Source organism: Hylobates moloch, unplaced genomic scaffold (assembly GCF_009828535.3).
Source record: "Hylobates moloch isolate HMO894 unplaced genomic scaffold, HMol_V3 SCAFFOLD_6, whole genome shotgun sequence".
Lineage (NCBI taxonomy): Eukaryota > Metazoa > Chordata > Mammalia > Primates > Hylobatidae > Hylobates > Hylobates moloch.
Genome location: NW_026652281.1, coordinates 145,256,741 through 145,273,349, shown reverse-complemented (window position 1 = coordinate 145,273,349; position 16,609 = coordinate 145,256,741). Strand labels below are relative to the sequence as shown.

Genomic DNA, 16,609 nt, shown 5'->3' with positions numbered 1-16,609 from the left:
GAGGGGCAGGCATGGTTGCAATTTTGAAGACTGAGATGCTATGTGGTGGGAGGCACAAACAAATATGCTGGCTGTGTTGCACTCTGCCCAGCACTGCATGCAAACCCCATTCTAGCCTCATCCTCCTCCATTCTCCACGTGGACTAGGCTGCAAGGTACCAGGCTTCTCAGAGGTCCCCACACAGGCATTGCTGTTCCTTGCCTCTGTGCATTTGCCGTTCCCTTAATTCACAATGCTTTTCCCTCCTTCTTTGCCTAATTCCTTTATATCTTTTAAGATTCAAGCTGTACCTATTTTGGAAGTCTTCAGTGCCTCTCTTGTGAGCAGCCATGGTCTCTTGGCCTTACTTCTATTATGCACCCTTAAAATGTGGCTCTGCAGTGACAGCTTTAGCGTGTATTTTACCTCCCACCAGACAGAAGATTCTTTATGGGCAGAGTTTGAGTCTTATTCGTTCACATGCCCTGCCACTGAGTGTGGGGGCTTGGTATATGTTTGTTGAATGAATAAATGATTTTGGTGGTGAGCGGTCTGTCCAGGAGTGTGGCTGATGTGGGAGAGGGTGTTTTCGGTCATTGCCATCAATGACAAGAGGTCTGAGCAGGGTTGCAACTAGGAAGAGGTGAATTAGGGGCTGAGGGGGGGCAAAAGTGAAGGTGGCACTCACTGTGAGGTACCCTAGGCACCTCCAGTCATTCTAATCTAGGTCCCAGGTCTGAAACAGATCTTGGCTCCAACCAGTAGTGGCAGGCACCCATTCTCCTGAGGGTCACTGGGTCCTTTTGGTGGCAACGTAGCATTGAGAAAAGCACACTGGATTTTGAGCCAGGAAACCAGGACTCCAGTCTCAGGTCTGCCCCGCCTGCTCCTTGGCCTTAAGTAAGTGACTTTCCCTCTCTGGGCTTTGCAGCTGCCGGGGACTCTATATTTTAGCCTTTTTGCATCTGACATTTCCAGACTCCCATAAATGAAATCATCCTGTGATTCTCATAAATGAAAGAGGTAGTGTGCCTCAGTGCACGTAGCCATGGAGTTCCAGGAAACTGAAGGGGGTGGGGAGAGCTCCATGACGACATACCCTGAGGACAGGCAGAGGAGGAGAATCACCTTGGAAAGGTTTGGTCTTAGTTGTTGAGTGGGGAGGAAGAGAAGCATTAGGCACAGAGGTTTGGGGGAACACCTCGCAGTTTTCTCTGGATTTACATTTGGCCACAGAGTTCTGGCCCCTCTCCAATCCCCCAGAGCTCTTGGCTGAGGAGATAGAAAGTCAAAGAAAAGAGCACAGGCCTGGGGCAGCTGCTCTTGCTGTGCTGCTTGCTAACACCTTGCTATTTAAAGTCCAACTGCTCAACTCTCCCCTGCTCACCCCCTGGCATTTCAGTGCCTAAGCACTTTGTGGCAAAAATGCATTCCAAATCCAAAACTGGAGGGAAAAGCTAACGTCGATGGTATTTTTAAGCATGCTGCAAAATTCGTATTTCTGAGGGGTGGAGGTTGTTCAAGCACTTATGCTCTGCCTTGCTCTGAGCCCAAACACAACAAACACTCAGGTGCTGTGAGGGGCCCAGAGGAGGGCTCTTGACCCAGGTTCTGAATCCTGGCTTGGCTATGTTTTCACCGTGGGAGCTTGGACAAGCCACTTCTCTCTGGCTCTTAGTTTCTGCTTCTATGTAAAGGATAATGAAAGACTCTTAGGGCTCTTGTGGGGATTGTCATGATTTATTTAGGCAATGTGGGTGAAGTTTTAGCACGGGCCTGGCCCTTGGTAAGGGCTCAATGCCTTAGGGTTTTGGACATCACGTCCTTTCAAATCAGGCCCATGGACACTGCCTGTTTTGGGACCCTCTGGTCCCTCAGACAGATGTGTTCCTGGGACATTAAACGTCTATATGGGATTTCTCACCTTGGTGTTATTGACATTTTGGGTCGGGTCATTCTTTGATTTTGGGCTTTCCTGTGTGTGTAGGGCATTTAGCAGCAATCCTGGCCTCTACCCACTGGATGCCAGTAGCACCTCCCCATCTACCCGGCGCCATGACTCATGAATGCTTCCAGTCATTGCCAGATGTTCCTGGGAGAGTGAGTTACCCTGGTAGGGAACCACCGGTCTGGACTCGGGGGAAGACTGTGAGAGCAAGAGAGCTAGCGATGGCATGAGGACCTTGCCTTTTTATTCAAATGCTGGTCACAGAGACCGGGGGATGGCAGGGGTGTGCCTGCCACCATCTAGGGCAAGACTCTGGCCAAGGCACAAATACAGGAAGCCAACATAATGATATCAACATTACATCCTTGCCACCAGTGAAATCTGCGTTTTCATCCTTTAATTCCCTAAAATAAGTCCATAGTGATTTACATGATTAAAATTTTTTTTCAGATTATGCATTTTCATCACAATTTCATAATGAATATTTGATTTGTCATCTAATCAGGGGGTAAAAAACATAATCCCTTAAGAGACACTTAATAACCATTTAAACTAATAAAGACTTGATTAAAAGAGACTGAAAGTGCTGTGTTGGGTAAATTATAAACTTTAAACACCTTTTTTTTTTTTTTTTAAAAAAAAACCAACTAATTCAATGGTCAATTACATGTGCCAGGAAAAGGTTTTCAATGGAAAGGTTTTGTCTTTGAGGTATTTTTTTCTAAGGCTTCTTTGCAGCAACACACATTCTGTACTTGGTTGAATCTTCTTCAGAAACACTGTCCAAATTTTTTGAGTGTTTTAGAAAAAATGAGCCAATGGCTTTAAAGGAGAAAAGCCATATATCATGGTGGTTAGCTGAAAGGCCTATTCTGAGTCTTAACTTCTTGAGCCTTTGTATCCTTATCTGTATAATGAAAATAATATGATGAAATAGACTCATTGAACTTACAGTCTAGTGTGAAGAAACAGACAACCTACAAGAATAACAGTGTGAGAAAATTTAGGAGCGTGATATTTCCATAAAGGAAACACTAATGGTTGATGGGAGAGAGACAGAGGAAGACTTCATAGTAAGTACTTCTCAGGCATTTGAGCTGAGAACTGGATGACTACAATGAGCCAGTGATACAATGTGCCTGGATTGAGCATTTCCACCTTGCACTAGCAAAGACCCTCGGGTGGAACTAATCTTTGCACTTGTGCGGTCTAAACACCGGCCAGAGTGGATGAGGCAGAGCTTCTGGAGAGGATGGGGGAGGATAGGTCAGAGACAAGGCAGGGGATATACAGAGGGCCCCGTAAGCCAAGGTGAAAAAAACATCTGATTTTGATTCTAACTCCATGAGAAACCCTTTGAGAACATGGAATGATGAGATTTACAATCTATTAGGTTGGTGCAAAATTAATTGCTTTCAATGGCCAAAACCACAATAACTTTTGCATCAACCTACTAAAACACTCCCTCTGGCTGCTGTGTAGAGGAACAGAGAGCAGACGGCAAGAGAAGTAGCAGGGAGACCACTTGGGAGGCTGTTCCCGTAACCCAGGTGCAGAGCAAGCTCAGCACAGTGCTTGGCACATGTAAGCTCTCAAAAATCTTACTATTATTTTTATATGCAAGAGAATTCCTTCCTTCCTTCCTTCCTTCCTTCCTTCCTTCCTTCCTTCCTTCCTTCCTCCTTCCTTCCTTCCTTCCTTCCTTCCTTCCTTCCTTCCTTCCTTCCTCCCTCCCTCCCTCCCTTCCTCCCTCCTCTCTCTCTCTTTCTTGAGATGGAGTCTTGCTCTGTCACCCAGGCTGGAGTGCTGCAGTGGTGCGATCTTGCCTCACTGCAGCCTCTGCCTCCTGGGTTCAAGCGATTCTCATGCCTCAGTCTTCTGAGTAGCTGGGACTACAGGTGTGAGCCACTATGTCCGGCTAATTTTTGTATTTTTAGTAGAGACAGGGTTTCACCATATTGGCCAGGCTGGTCTCAAACTCCTGATCTCAAGTGATCTGCTCTCCTTGGCCTCCCAAAGTGCTGGGATTACAGGTGTGAGCTGCTGTGCGCAGCTGGTTCTATCTTTTTTCTAAACCTCAGTAGAATAAAGCAAACTGAACCCCTACCTTACAGTTTTCTAAACAGAAGATTCTCTAGTCAAATATGCCCAGGAAGTCAAAGATCTTATTTCAACTGGAAGAGCCAGAATAATTTCAGATCCCTGTTGCTATGTGTTCCCTGAAGATCTCAGTTGAGGCTAATTCTGCTTCCCTCCTAAAGAAGACAGACCCAGCATCTGGCCAGCTGGCAGTGTCCTCAAGGCCAAGTTTTCCTCCTAAGCATTAGATACATTGCTTTTCTCTCTCGGAGCTAATCAGGGACTCTGTTTATGGCTCCAGCTACATTTGCCACAAGGTCTTTGGACTGCAAAGGGAATCCTCATCCAACCCAATTAATAGCTCAATGTTGTATTTTTAAGCTGTCCCCCATCCAACCAATCCATCAACATGATTGGGATACATTAATCAAGGCATTTACAGTGGGTTCACCAAGCTTTGTCTCTCACTGGAGGAAGAAACTGGACTATTTGGGCATGGGAACCAGAACCCTTTTGGAGTCCCTGAAGTCCCTAGCTTGGCTCTGCTAAATGCACAGACAAGGTGAGTTATTAATTAACAAGTGAGATAAATGCCGGAAGAGCATTCCTGAATCGTGTCAAACCAATTTGGATGGTTACGGGATGGGGAGGGAGCGGGAGGAGGCAGTGGGCGAGGGGTGGGTTTTGTCTGTTCCAAGTGCTTTGGACCGACTCCAGCGTTATTTCTCCTCATTTAGACCTGGCTGGAGTGCCTTGGACGGCATGCCCGGAGCTCAGGCCAGCAACCACGTCCCTTAACCCAAGGCAGCCTCCTTTGGAGTGAAGCAAGGAACCAAGCCTTGCAGATGGAGGTAGGGTGGGAAATACTGCTCTGCAGAGAAGCCAGTGTGGAGTCCTTCATTTAGAGAGGGAACTACAGTAACTGCTAGTGGCCTGAAGAGCCTCTATCAGGGGTTACTGATCACACAGATCTGTGGCTTTGAGGACACTCCATGGAGACGAGCTGAAGAGCCCGTCCTTAACAAGGGGCTGCGCTTTCTCTCATGTCATGCTCCTGACACCCATACGTGTGAGAGTCCCTTTGCTATGCTCCCACTGAACTATTGCCATCTAATAAGATGGTCCATCCCTGTCACCTCTCACATGCTGGACTATAATAATAATAATAACAATGTGTTTATCCGTCTTTGTAGATGGATAGTGAGCTCTTTGTGGACATATGTCATGTTTGCTTTAGTATTTCTAAAGGCTTATTTTCAGGGTCTAACATTTAGTAAACGCTCAACAAATGTTTGTTAAACCATAAATGAATAAGCTAATGAATGGATGGATGGATGGATGAGTAGATAGATGAATTCATACCCTAATGACAGAGAGTTAAAGGTTTTTAAACTTTGAAACAAACATCAGCCAATTCTCTACCCAAGAATGGAGAACTTCTAAATCATACTGAAGTCATTCACTAAGGACCTAAAGATATCTTCATGTCTTTTTTTTGGGGACAGGGTCTCAGTCTGTCCCCCAGGCTGGAGTGCAATAGCACAATCACGGCTCACTGCAGCCTCAACTCCCTGAGCAGGCGATCCTTCTACCTTGGCCTCCTGAGTAGCTGGAACTACAGGCGCATGCCAGGATGCCTGCCTGGCTAATTTCTCTATTTGTTTGTAGAGATGGGGTTTCACCATGTTGCCCAGGCTGGTCTTGAACTCTTGAGCTCAAGTGATCCACCCACCTTGGTCTCCCGAAGTGTTAGGATTACGGGCGTGAGCCACCATGCCCAGACTTCATGTCTTTTCAGCTACTTATTTCTTCCTGAAATAAAATTCCCCTCTCCTCACTGCACTCCTGTGTTCTGGGGGTTTTAGGGGAAAGGGTTTGGGGTGTAAGCACTATGACATTAGGCTGGGTCAGCCCACCCAGGGAAAACCATTATTTTAAAAAGTTTATCTCAAAATGTCATCTGCAGAGCAAACACATTTGTATCAGACACTCTGGGGTGCGTGGCAAAAGTGCAGATTCCTGGATCCTTTATCTGACTAATAAATCAGAACCTCAAAGGTGGGGGCTTAGAAATCTGACTTTTAAACAAGCCCTCCACACAGTCATGCAGCACTGAAGTTCAATAAGCACAAAATTAGAATCTTTGTGGTTGTGTACACTGGAAAAATTATTGGCTGGGTTCCACCTGCATGAATTCAGTCTCCTTTCTAGAAAATAATATTAATATTAATAATGTTAATGCTAGCAGCAGCCAATATGTGAGGGCATCTATGAGCCAGGTGTCTTGTAAAATACATCACATGCATTTTCTCACTTAAACTTCACACCAGCTACTGGCATTGGCATTGCCATGTCTATTTTACAGATAAGAAAACTGAGACTTTGAGAAGCAAAGTGACTTGCAGAGCTGGGATACAAAGGCTGACTCTGAAGCCTAAGCCCTCAATCAATTATGATGATACAGTGTCACCTGTTCAGAAACCAGGGACATGAAAGAGAAGGTGCAAAACATCTTTCAGTGCTGTGTTGAAATGGAACGGGGGGAAAAGACATCTCTCCTAGTTTAGTAAGGAAGAAAGTGATGTGGGGTGACTGAGGACAAGCTCGGCCTAAAAAGGGCTTCCTCCTACCCCTACCTCCAGGCGATGTGGTTATGACATCACCTCCCTTGGTCTCCACTGTCACCGCTGCCCACAGATGGGAGAAAGCATCTCATAGGATTCCACAGGAGCTTCAGACTCACTCCTATGCCGGCTTGAAATGATGGAAGGGCTAGGGCTCCTGACTCTAAGTTCAGGGTGATAAAGGGGAGTGGGGAAGGAGTAAGGACTGTCTCACCAGGCCAGACTGTCTAACAATGCCTCCTCACCTTGCGGTTCCCACTTTTAGAGGAAATCTACACCCTCTCTCCTACCCCTGGCTGTGATGAACTAAATCTCACACCTCTGTCTTGGTGGTGATAATTAAATATTATCTGCCTGTCACTTGGTGCGCATGTTGTGTGTATTCTCAGACTTTAATGAGCTGGTATTTGTCTTCTGTAAGCAAAAATATTTGAGTCTCTTCTTTTTCAAATTGGGGTGAGCAGTTCAAGTGAAGATCTCTCACTGTTAAAAAGACAGTCTGCCGGCTGCCATGTCTGTCTGAACCATTTCCACTTCTTTTTAGTGGCCATGGGCAGGTATGGCTTGTCCCTTCAGAATCAGCCATTGCTTCCTGAGGTTACATGAGTGGCGGTCACATGCCTGGGGGTGTTTGGAGACTTTGAAAGCCAAGGCGGTGAGAAGGCAGGGCGTCGGCATAAACTGTTTTGGCGGGGATATTCTAAGGCAGCCTTCTCCAATAGGGATTTTCATCTCAACACTGCTGACTACAGAGCATATTTGAGTGAAAGTTTTCTCAGTTCTTCCAAAGGAGGTACTTTATCCAGTACCATTCTAGATGCATAGGAGAGAAGTTAATTCATTACATAGAACGGATGGCTTAGGACAGTGGTTCTCAAAGAGGACCTGCATCAGCATCCCCTGGGTCAGCACTGCTGGGATATTTACTAGAAATTCAAAGTCTTGCACCGCCCTCCCCAGACTTAGAGAATCAGGAGCTCTAGGAATAGGGCTTAGCACTCTGTGTTGAATCAAGGTGGTTTTGTCGCATGCTGAAGCTTCAGAACTACTAGTGGCCATAAAGTATTAGGGCTTAATTCTCTCATAGAGGAACCCAGGTTGAAAAAACGCTGTTAAAGGTTTCAAATATCTCTACCTGTATTTGTATCTATATCTATCTCAGTTTAAAATAAAAAATATATATCCCTTCAAACAGATTCTTTTTTTTAAAGTAGAGTGTTTCTAGATGGAAAAGTGATCTGCCTTTTCCAGTTCACTTTGGTAGATAGCTCTATTATTTTGCTCGTTCTTGAAATTTATAACAAATGTGTTCATTGCAGCTGCTCTCCGGGTCTGCATTCATGTTCTGCCCGGGTGCCTCTCTGACCCACTGCCAGGTTTATAAACTCACATAGCCCTTCCTGAGAACTCACGAAGCAGGACAGAGACTAGGGCAGAACTCCCAGCCCCACACCAACCAAACAAAAAGAGTGATATAATTAGTGTGCTGCAGGATTGAATCTGGAGTTGATGAGGAGCAACCTTAATATTTATCAATAAACAGCAAAGTGCTTAGCACACCTCCTAGGGAAGTCATTAACCGTAAAAAGGATAATCTACACCGAGGAATCTCCTCCAAAAGAAGAACTCAGTTAATTGTGAATTGCTTACGCCAGGTGAGAGAGAATTGGTGTCTACCCCTCTCACCCGACAGAAGCAACTCTGAATCAACTGGGAGTTTCTTTTTATAAACACCATGCAGCCTTTTTTTTTTTTTTTTCTTTGTGGTTAATTACTTCCTTGGGAGGTTTGCTTTAATAGTTCCCATAACAAGGCTATTATTGTCTTTAGCATAATCACTGCCTCATTTGCTTTTGTGCCCTGCCTTTGGACTGCTTTGTCTCTGCCAGCCAGGGGGGATCCTGAATTGTGGGCAACCCTTAGGCCCGGGGACCCTGTGAGCCTCTTTTAGCTCCATCACTTCAGGAATTTGGTTTTGGCCGGGTGGAAGCTGGGATCAGGGGTAGGGCTGGTGGGGAGGGAGGTGGGTAAGGCAGGGTATGCTGGGGAGACAGTCCCCCAGAGTTTCCTCTCTCCCCTCTGTGCGGCATTCCAGCCATTTGTTATGCTTTCAGCTGCTGACACCAGGAACAGGGAAGGGAGCCAGGAGAGCAGCTCCTTTCTGGAAGTAGAAGCTGATCTGTAAGCAACCGCTGTGCTCGGTGAAATCGCCAGGGAGGCATAAGGAAAAACAGTGAACCTTACCAGCAAAAGTCGTGCGATTCTGACTTGGAAAAAAAATGTATTATGTAGTTATGCCTTAACTTGTTAAAAAATGAATTAAAGTGCCTTCTCTTTTGGCTCGGTTTCAGGAAAGAGAAAATGAATGAATGGGAGCTCTGTAAACCACATCAGGTCTGTAAACTGTTTTGATTGTGTACTCCTATCAGTGTATGTACATCTGTTTATTTACAAATTACATACAGGCACAATGGCAATCATAAATTATGGAAACTGCAAAATACCCATTAAGAGGATGAGAAAAAATAAAAATAGAATATCTAATGCTCTCATCCACCACCCCGATGGATTGCACCCTGCTCTGGACACCACTGAAAGGACCTGTTGGGGCCATGAAGGCAGTGGCTGACTTTGACTTGGTCATTGATATTCCTAGAATTCAATGACTGGTCCAAGGTGGCACTAAATACATTTTTGTTAAATCAAATGATTGGACTCATGGATCTTCCTACACTCTGAAACAACCCCTGCCCCCAGTGAATTCTGATCAGTTAGTAATTTTGGCGGGGGTGGATAACACACCTGTACTGAAGTCTAGGGAACATTCCACAGTATTCTTAGGAGATCAGGTGGCCCACATGCTAACCCAACCTCATTTAGCCCCAGAATCCTAGCACTCCATCAGGAAGGAACATGGGGAAATTCAGCTCAGAGGTTTAGAATAGGAGACAGAAAACTTCTCCTGTAAAGGGCCAGAGAGTAAACGTTTTAGGCTTTGATGGCCAAGTGGTTTTTGTTTTGACTCTACTCTGACATGGAGAGTGCAAGCAGCCCTAGGCCAAACATAAACAAATGGGCATGGCTATATTCCAATAAATGGAGAGGTGTGGGTTAAGGGGTACAAAGTGTCAGCGATACAAGATAAATACATTCTGCAGATCTACCACATAGCATAGTGTCTATACTCAAAATTTGCTAAGAGGGTAGGGCTCACGTTAAAATCTTCTTACCACAAAAACTCCTAAAACCAAAAAATCACCCCAAAACAATAATCACAAAGAGAGCAGTGTGGCAGGCCAGGTCTCATCAACAGCTGAACAGGTAGGCCTCCATGACAACTGTTTTGGCACTGAATGAATGGTGAGGTTAAATATTAAAGGCGGAAAGAGCCAGCACACTTACACAAAGGCTGGAATGTAACAAAAGCTCACCAAGAGTCTTGTCTAGGCCTTTCCTGGGCCTTGAACCTTCACAAGATAATGAAGGAATTCTTACACTCCTCATACCAGGACCCATTGAGGATTAAACAAGTTTTACTGGGAGTCTAAAGGAACTCCCCAGATCTCCACACCTTAGTTGGAGACAAGATAAGGGTAATCACCCCTGGCACCAGGACCCATCTAGGCTAAGCAAATTTACTGAGGCTCTGGAGGAAGGTCTCCAGGACCCAAACCTTAGTTATAGATTAAATGGAATCAATCACTTGTGTCTTCAGATGAATGCACACTTACACATAGACACATAGCTTAGAAGGTATATACACACTGGAAAACTTTGTAATTTTGAGTTGGTCTGGTGAATTATCTCTGGCCTTCTCCCTGTACCTGGGAGAGTTTATTTCTGGTTACTGTCCCAGTGTGTCTGCATCTTGTTATTGGACCTTGAAAATAAGCAGCCCAACCCTTGGTTCAGTCAATAGGAAGAAACTTTGGGAAGCGATGGACATGTTTATGGCCTTGATGGTGGTGATGGCCTCCCAAAGTGCTGGGATTACAGGCATGAGCCACTGTGCCCAGCCATATACACAGCTTTTTATATGTCAATTATACCTCAATAAAGCTGTTTAAAAATTTATAAACATCAAAATTTGAATTTCACATAATTTTCACATCATCAAACATTGTTCTTTTTATGATTTTTTCCACCAACCATTAAAAATGTTAAAACTATTCTTAGCTTACAGGCCAGATTTGGTCCATGGACCATAGTTCGCCAACAACTGGTTAGAACAGACACTTTGGAGCCACAGTTGGGTTTGGGTCTCAGTTTTACTAATGAGTAAAACTGTGGTTGGATTATCTCGAAAAAGTTACTTAATCACTCTTCAGGCCTCGGTTTCCTCACCTGTAAAGTGACATCTCAAAGGGCCGTAAGGATGAAGGCAGCAGGCATTGCTTATGACAGCTTTGTGCGGTAGGTATAGATTGTCATCCTCATTGTCACTGACTGTTATCCCCAGCCCTGAAAGGTCTGGCAGGACCAGTGACCCTGAAAGCAGTGCCAGGGCCCAGCCACCTTTATGTGGCAATGGGCACTTGGGAATTCTCAGCCAGCATCAACCCCCAGTGCCCCCAGCCGGTGTCTCCCAGAGATCCCCCCCGGCATAAGGACGCCTGTTCTCTGCTGCATTTGCTTCAAAGAAAATGTTACAACAACAACATTCGACAATAGTGCAGGGGAGGTCTTTCAGAAGAAAAATGGCTTATGACAAAAGCTTGGACAACGCTCTGCTCTTAGGGGCTGGGAATGAGAAGACGCGTGCTCACCTCCCTCATTATCCTTGTTATCAGCACAGGAAGTTTCCATGGCAACGTTGCATCCGGGCCCTCTCCAGCCGGTCTGGCAGACACACTGCCAGCTGTTCTGACCCAGTGTGCATCTCCCGTTACCGTTGCACAAGTCAGGGCAGCCATCTGGTTGGAGAAATGGAGAGGATGAGAAGGAGGGACATGAGGTCGCGCTGGGGAAGCAGGGGAGCCATGCAGAGGGGAGCAAGGCCGCAGGGCAGCCGCTGGGCCAGCCTCACAGTGGGGCCCGCGCCTGCCTTACACAGAGTCAGGGGAGCAGGCAACGCATGCAGCAGCAAGACAGAGTGGGGTCGCAGATGCAGGGGATCCCCAGTGACAACTGACCTAGGTCAGAGGCAACCTTCCCAAAGCGGGGAGTTCAATGCACATCCCAGACAACTAAACCAGTGCTGAGCTGACAACCAGACTAGCTAGGCTGTGGTTTCCAGCCAATAGCTTAGGATTGATGCTACTGAAAAGAAGCTTTTCTTTCTTTCTTTCTTTCTTTTTGTAAGAAGTGCTCTTCTGTAGAAGAGAAAAAATTCCCTATCAACCCAGGATGGAGGCAAAGTGCTCGCCATCTCTGAGTTTTAAAGATATATTTACATAGGATTATCATGAGCTTCTCATGACCGAAAACTGGATGGTTCTGCTGGGCTATTTTCATATGCTTGTACAGGTAATATTTAGTTTTAAGGGGCACTTAAAGATGTTGGCTGCTTATCACTCAACCTATTTATGGCACAATTTAAAAATACTGCAGGATTCGAAGGCTGTGGAGGGGATAGATGCTGGGTGCCATGAATCGGGGAAAGATAGAAAAAAATATGTATGTGCTTGGGGGAAGGGTGGTGGGATGGGGTAGTTTTTATTTTGTGGATTTCTTTTCCTTTATTGGTGTGTGTGTGTGTGTGTGTGAGTGTGTGTGTATGCATGCACTCACGTGCCTGTGCAAAATCGGCTGCCTATGTAATTTTCTAATTACTCCAGGACCCAAAACAATTGCAGCCAGCACTCTCCTGACCTGAGTTTGGACATAGGGAGTCTGGGGGAGGAAAGTGGAGAAAGGAGGTGCACTAAAGAGAGATGGGAAAGGTCTCACTAGCAGAGCCTCCGTGGCTCTTTATAACATGTAGGAAAGAAGCAGAGAACTACTAGGATGTGGCCACACTCACAAAACCTACGTGCTGGCAAGAATTCCTAGACATGTTTTCATTTTTCTTTCTTTTCACAGCTTTATTGGGGCATAATTTACACACCATAAAATTCACCTGTTTTCAGTGTACAACGCAATGACTTCTAGTAAATTTGCAGAGTTGTGCACTTGGGATATGTTTTCTTACTTAATTTAAATATACCCCAGTGGCCATTAATTTACTTTTCCCCAGAAAGTAATTTCCTTGAATATCTATCTCGAGTCCTATCTCTACCTCTGCCACCATCTCTGTTTCCATCTTTTTCTACGTCTATTTTTAAACTACATAAAGTGCAGGCTGGATTGGGCCATGGCAGAGGATAAAAAGCTTTGTAATGATGGAGGTAATTGATTTGAAGCCTTCCTGGCCCAAATCTTGTGGATGAAAAGCATGCATCTCCCTTACTCCTCTCTCTGGTGTTCAGAGGCCTTCACCTAGCATCTTCCTTCTTTTCTCTTGAGTACTCCTTATGAGAATGCTGATAAACCTAATATGTGCATATGGCAGTGGTGGGAATTTGAGGGAGGGTCTCACTCTATCACTCAGGCTGGAGTGCAGTGGCGTGATCACAGCTCACTGCCACCTTGAACTCCTGGGCTTGAGTGATCCTCCTGCTTCAGCCTCCTGAGTAGCTAGGACTGCAAGTGTGCGCCACCATGCCCAGTGATTTTTTTCTTTTTGATTTTTAGTAGAGATGGGGTCTTGCTATGTTGCCCAGGTTAGTCTTGAACTCCTGGCCTCAAATGACCCTCCAGCCTCAGCCTCCCAAAGTGCTAGGATTACAGGCATGAGGCATTGTGTCTGGCCAGTGGTGGGAATTTAAAGGCATCTTCCTAAGAAGCAAGGTCTCAAGGGTATGCAATTAAGTTTTACTTCTTTAAGAAGAGGAGTTTCACTCTTCAGTGCTTGCTGCCGCTCATCCTTTCCAGAAGGTGGTATTGGATTAGGATCTGAGCCAGGAGTGCATGCAACAGAGGAGACCCATGTGGGACAGTCCCTAGGGAAGCGAAGCTGTCTTGAGAGGGCAAACGAGGAGACTCTTACCAGGGAATCCGTTTTCTTTTGTTGCGCAGCCTGGCACTAAGTCCAGCAGGCAAGTAAAGCACCAGTGTTTGCACACCTGGAAAGGCTTGTTTGGTCTACACACCCCTCCTCACAAAGCCCAGATTCACATTTCCATGCTTTTCCTGACTGTGGCCCTGCCTGGAAAACCCCTGTTCACTTCATACCGTGAGAAGGTGTGTGGAGGAAAGCCATCCCCAGTTGCAGAGAAATGCCACAGACATTTCTGCAGGAACAAAATGAGCTCAGTAGGAAAAGCCCAAGGGACATTTCACAGGTTCTCAAGGAAAAGAGAATTTCTCCAACCCCCAGCTACCTTCAGCTTTAACAATTTCTACTGGTAGAGTTTTGGGGAATGGATCACAGAAAATACACTAAATGACAGACCTACCAACATTTGCTCAGCACGGTATCTATTTGGTGGAGTTTTGTTATTTAGCTACTTTGAGGTCTCATGTCTGACTAAATTCATGTCCAATGTGTCAACAGAAGCCTCATTGTATAGGAAACCCACGTCCGCTACATCAAATTTAAATCTGCAAAAAACACTAGCATGTCAGTCAGAGATACGAACTCAAAATACATATATTTCTAGATTGAATGAAGCTTTTATTTTTAACCCCTTCTCTTCCTCTCTTGCTTCCTCCCCAACCTTCCCGTGCTGACCAATTGAAGTGAAATAAACAGACCACAGTAGCAGGTTTTCTCCACATCACATGAGGAAGATGAAAACATGAACAGTAGGAAGCTGGCAAATCTCTGAGAAGTTTCAGGGCAGCTGGGAATTAATGGACAGGACTTTGCTTTTAGGTTGAAGAGGAAGAAAACAGCCCTGGTAGGTGCATGGCGTTGCTAGGCAACCCCAAGCTAACCCCAGCACAAGTTCATTCTACTGGTGGCCTTCTGAGAAGGCGATCCTTTGTAAAGTGCAAAGCCAGCTTCTGCTTAAGGAAAAACAGAACCTAGGAAGTAATTAGTCTGGAGGGCAAAATGGGTATGAGGTAGAGGCTTTTCTCTGGAGAGGATGTTATAACTGAAGTTGGATTGGGCTAATGGGCTTACACTGGGGCATCCAAGAAGTCTCCTATAGGAAGTCTTCTGGATTTCAGGCTGGTACTGCCTGTCTCCAAGACCACCAATATAAAGCCCCTTAAAGCATACCTGTTTGGTTCCTCTTTTATGGAGCTAGAGAGAACTGGCTGCCTGGAGACTACAGGTTCTATCATGACCCTATACCAGTTCTCAACTAAGGCAATTTTGTCTCCTTATTTCTCTCCAGAAAACATTTAGCATTGTCTGAAGACACTTTTTATTTTTATTTTTTGAGACGGAGTCTCACTCTGTTGCCCAGGCTGCAGTGCAGTGGCGCAATGTCGGCTCACTGCAGCCTCCGCCTCTTAGGTTCAAATAATTCTCCCGCCTCAGCCTCCTGAGTAGCCGGGACTACAGGTGAATGCCACCACATCCAGCTGAATTTGTGTGTGTGTGTGTGTGTGTGTGTGTGTGTGTGTGTGTGTATATATACATTTTTTTTTAGTAGAGATGGGGTTTCACCATGTTGGCCAGGTTGATCTTGAACTCCTGACCTCAAGTGATCCGCCTGCCTTGGCCTCCCAAAGTGCTGGGATTACAGCACTCCAGGCATGAGCTACCATGCCCAGTCTGGAGACATTTTTGATTGTCACAATTTGAGGAGGGTGCTATTGGCATCTCGTGGGTAGAGGCCAGGGATGCTGCTCAAGACCCTACAATGCACAGGACAGGCCCCACAATGAAGAATGATACAGCCCAAAATGTGTATCATTCTTCAACTGTGCACATTCTCAACTGTGCTAAGGTTGAGAAACCTAGCCCTAGACATAAACCCTCATGAGATCCAAGATTTGGTTGTTTGCTGTTGGATCCCAGAGCTTGGCCTGGTTTTAGGCACATAGAAGGTGCTTGAATGAATAAAAACAATCAGGGGTGCTATATCTTTTCTGTCTGCCTGCTTCATATCTATAAACTCTTCTGAGAGTCATGGGAAGATAACAGAAACTTCCCCTCTAAGATCAAAAGTCCTCTTCCCAGGGAGAATTTTCAAGGATGCCAGTGATATTAATGGGCTAGTTCTGTCATATTCCAACCTATATAGAGAGAGCTGATGTGGAAATTTGGGATTTAAAAAAACCCACTTTGGGAGGCCGAGGTGGGTGGATCACCTGAGGTCTGGAGTTCAAGACCAGCCTGGCCAAAATGGTGAAACCCCATCTCTACTAAAATTACAAAAATTAGCTGGGTGTGGTGGCAGGCGCCTGTAATCCCAGCTACTCAGGAGGCTGAGGCTGGAGAATCACTTGAACCCCAAAGGCGGAGGCTGCAGTGAGTCAAGATCATGCTACTGCACTCTAGTCTGGGTGAGAGAGTAAGACTCAGTCTCAAAAAAAAAGAAACAACAACAACAACAACAACAACAACAACCAACCCACACCCTTATATTCTGATGGCCCCTAAATCTTCAGCTCCAGTCTTCTGACCTCTAGACCTGAACTCCAACTTGCATCTCAACATAGCCATCTGTTCCCAACCTGTACACTCATAAGCATCTCAAACTCAGAAGAATTCTGACTCTTTACCTTTCCTCCCCACAAACTCTGACCCCTTGAGCAGCGCATGGCACATCCAGGTATCTACCTCATTGCCCACCACTGAAACCTTGGAGGCATTCTTAATTATTCCCCTCCTCTCCTACCTTCTCTTGTCTCTTCTATCTAATTCCAACCAAGTTCTGCCTAATTTTCCTCTTAACTGCAAGAACTCCTATCTGTCCTTCTTCCTAAATATCTTGGAATCTGTGCTCTACTTCCACCCCTACTGCCACCGCATTAACCCCAGCCGCCCTCATCTTTGGTCCAGATGCTTGTCAAAACCTCCTAACTGGTCTCCTTGCCTCC

At 45.6% G+C, this 16,609-nt stretch overlaps 1 protein-coding gene across 6 annotated transcripts in view; it reads right to left on the bottom strand.

Annotated features, from left to right (window-relative positions):
• TENM2 (teneurin transmembrane protein 2) overlaps window positions 1–16,609 on the bottom strand; it is a 1,386,931-nt gene that overhangs the window by 90,924 nt on the left and 1,279,398 nt on the right. For all 6 annotated transcript variants that reach the window (XM_032158572.2, XM_032158571.2, XM_058440114.1 and 3 more), the window contains one exon: window positions 11,398–11,544. In XM_032158572.2, coding sequence (XP_032014463.1) covers window positions 11,398–11,544 — 147 coding nt within the window. The remainder of the gene's footprint in view (window positions 1–11,397; window positions 11,545–16,609) is intronic.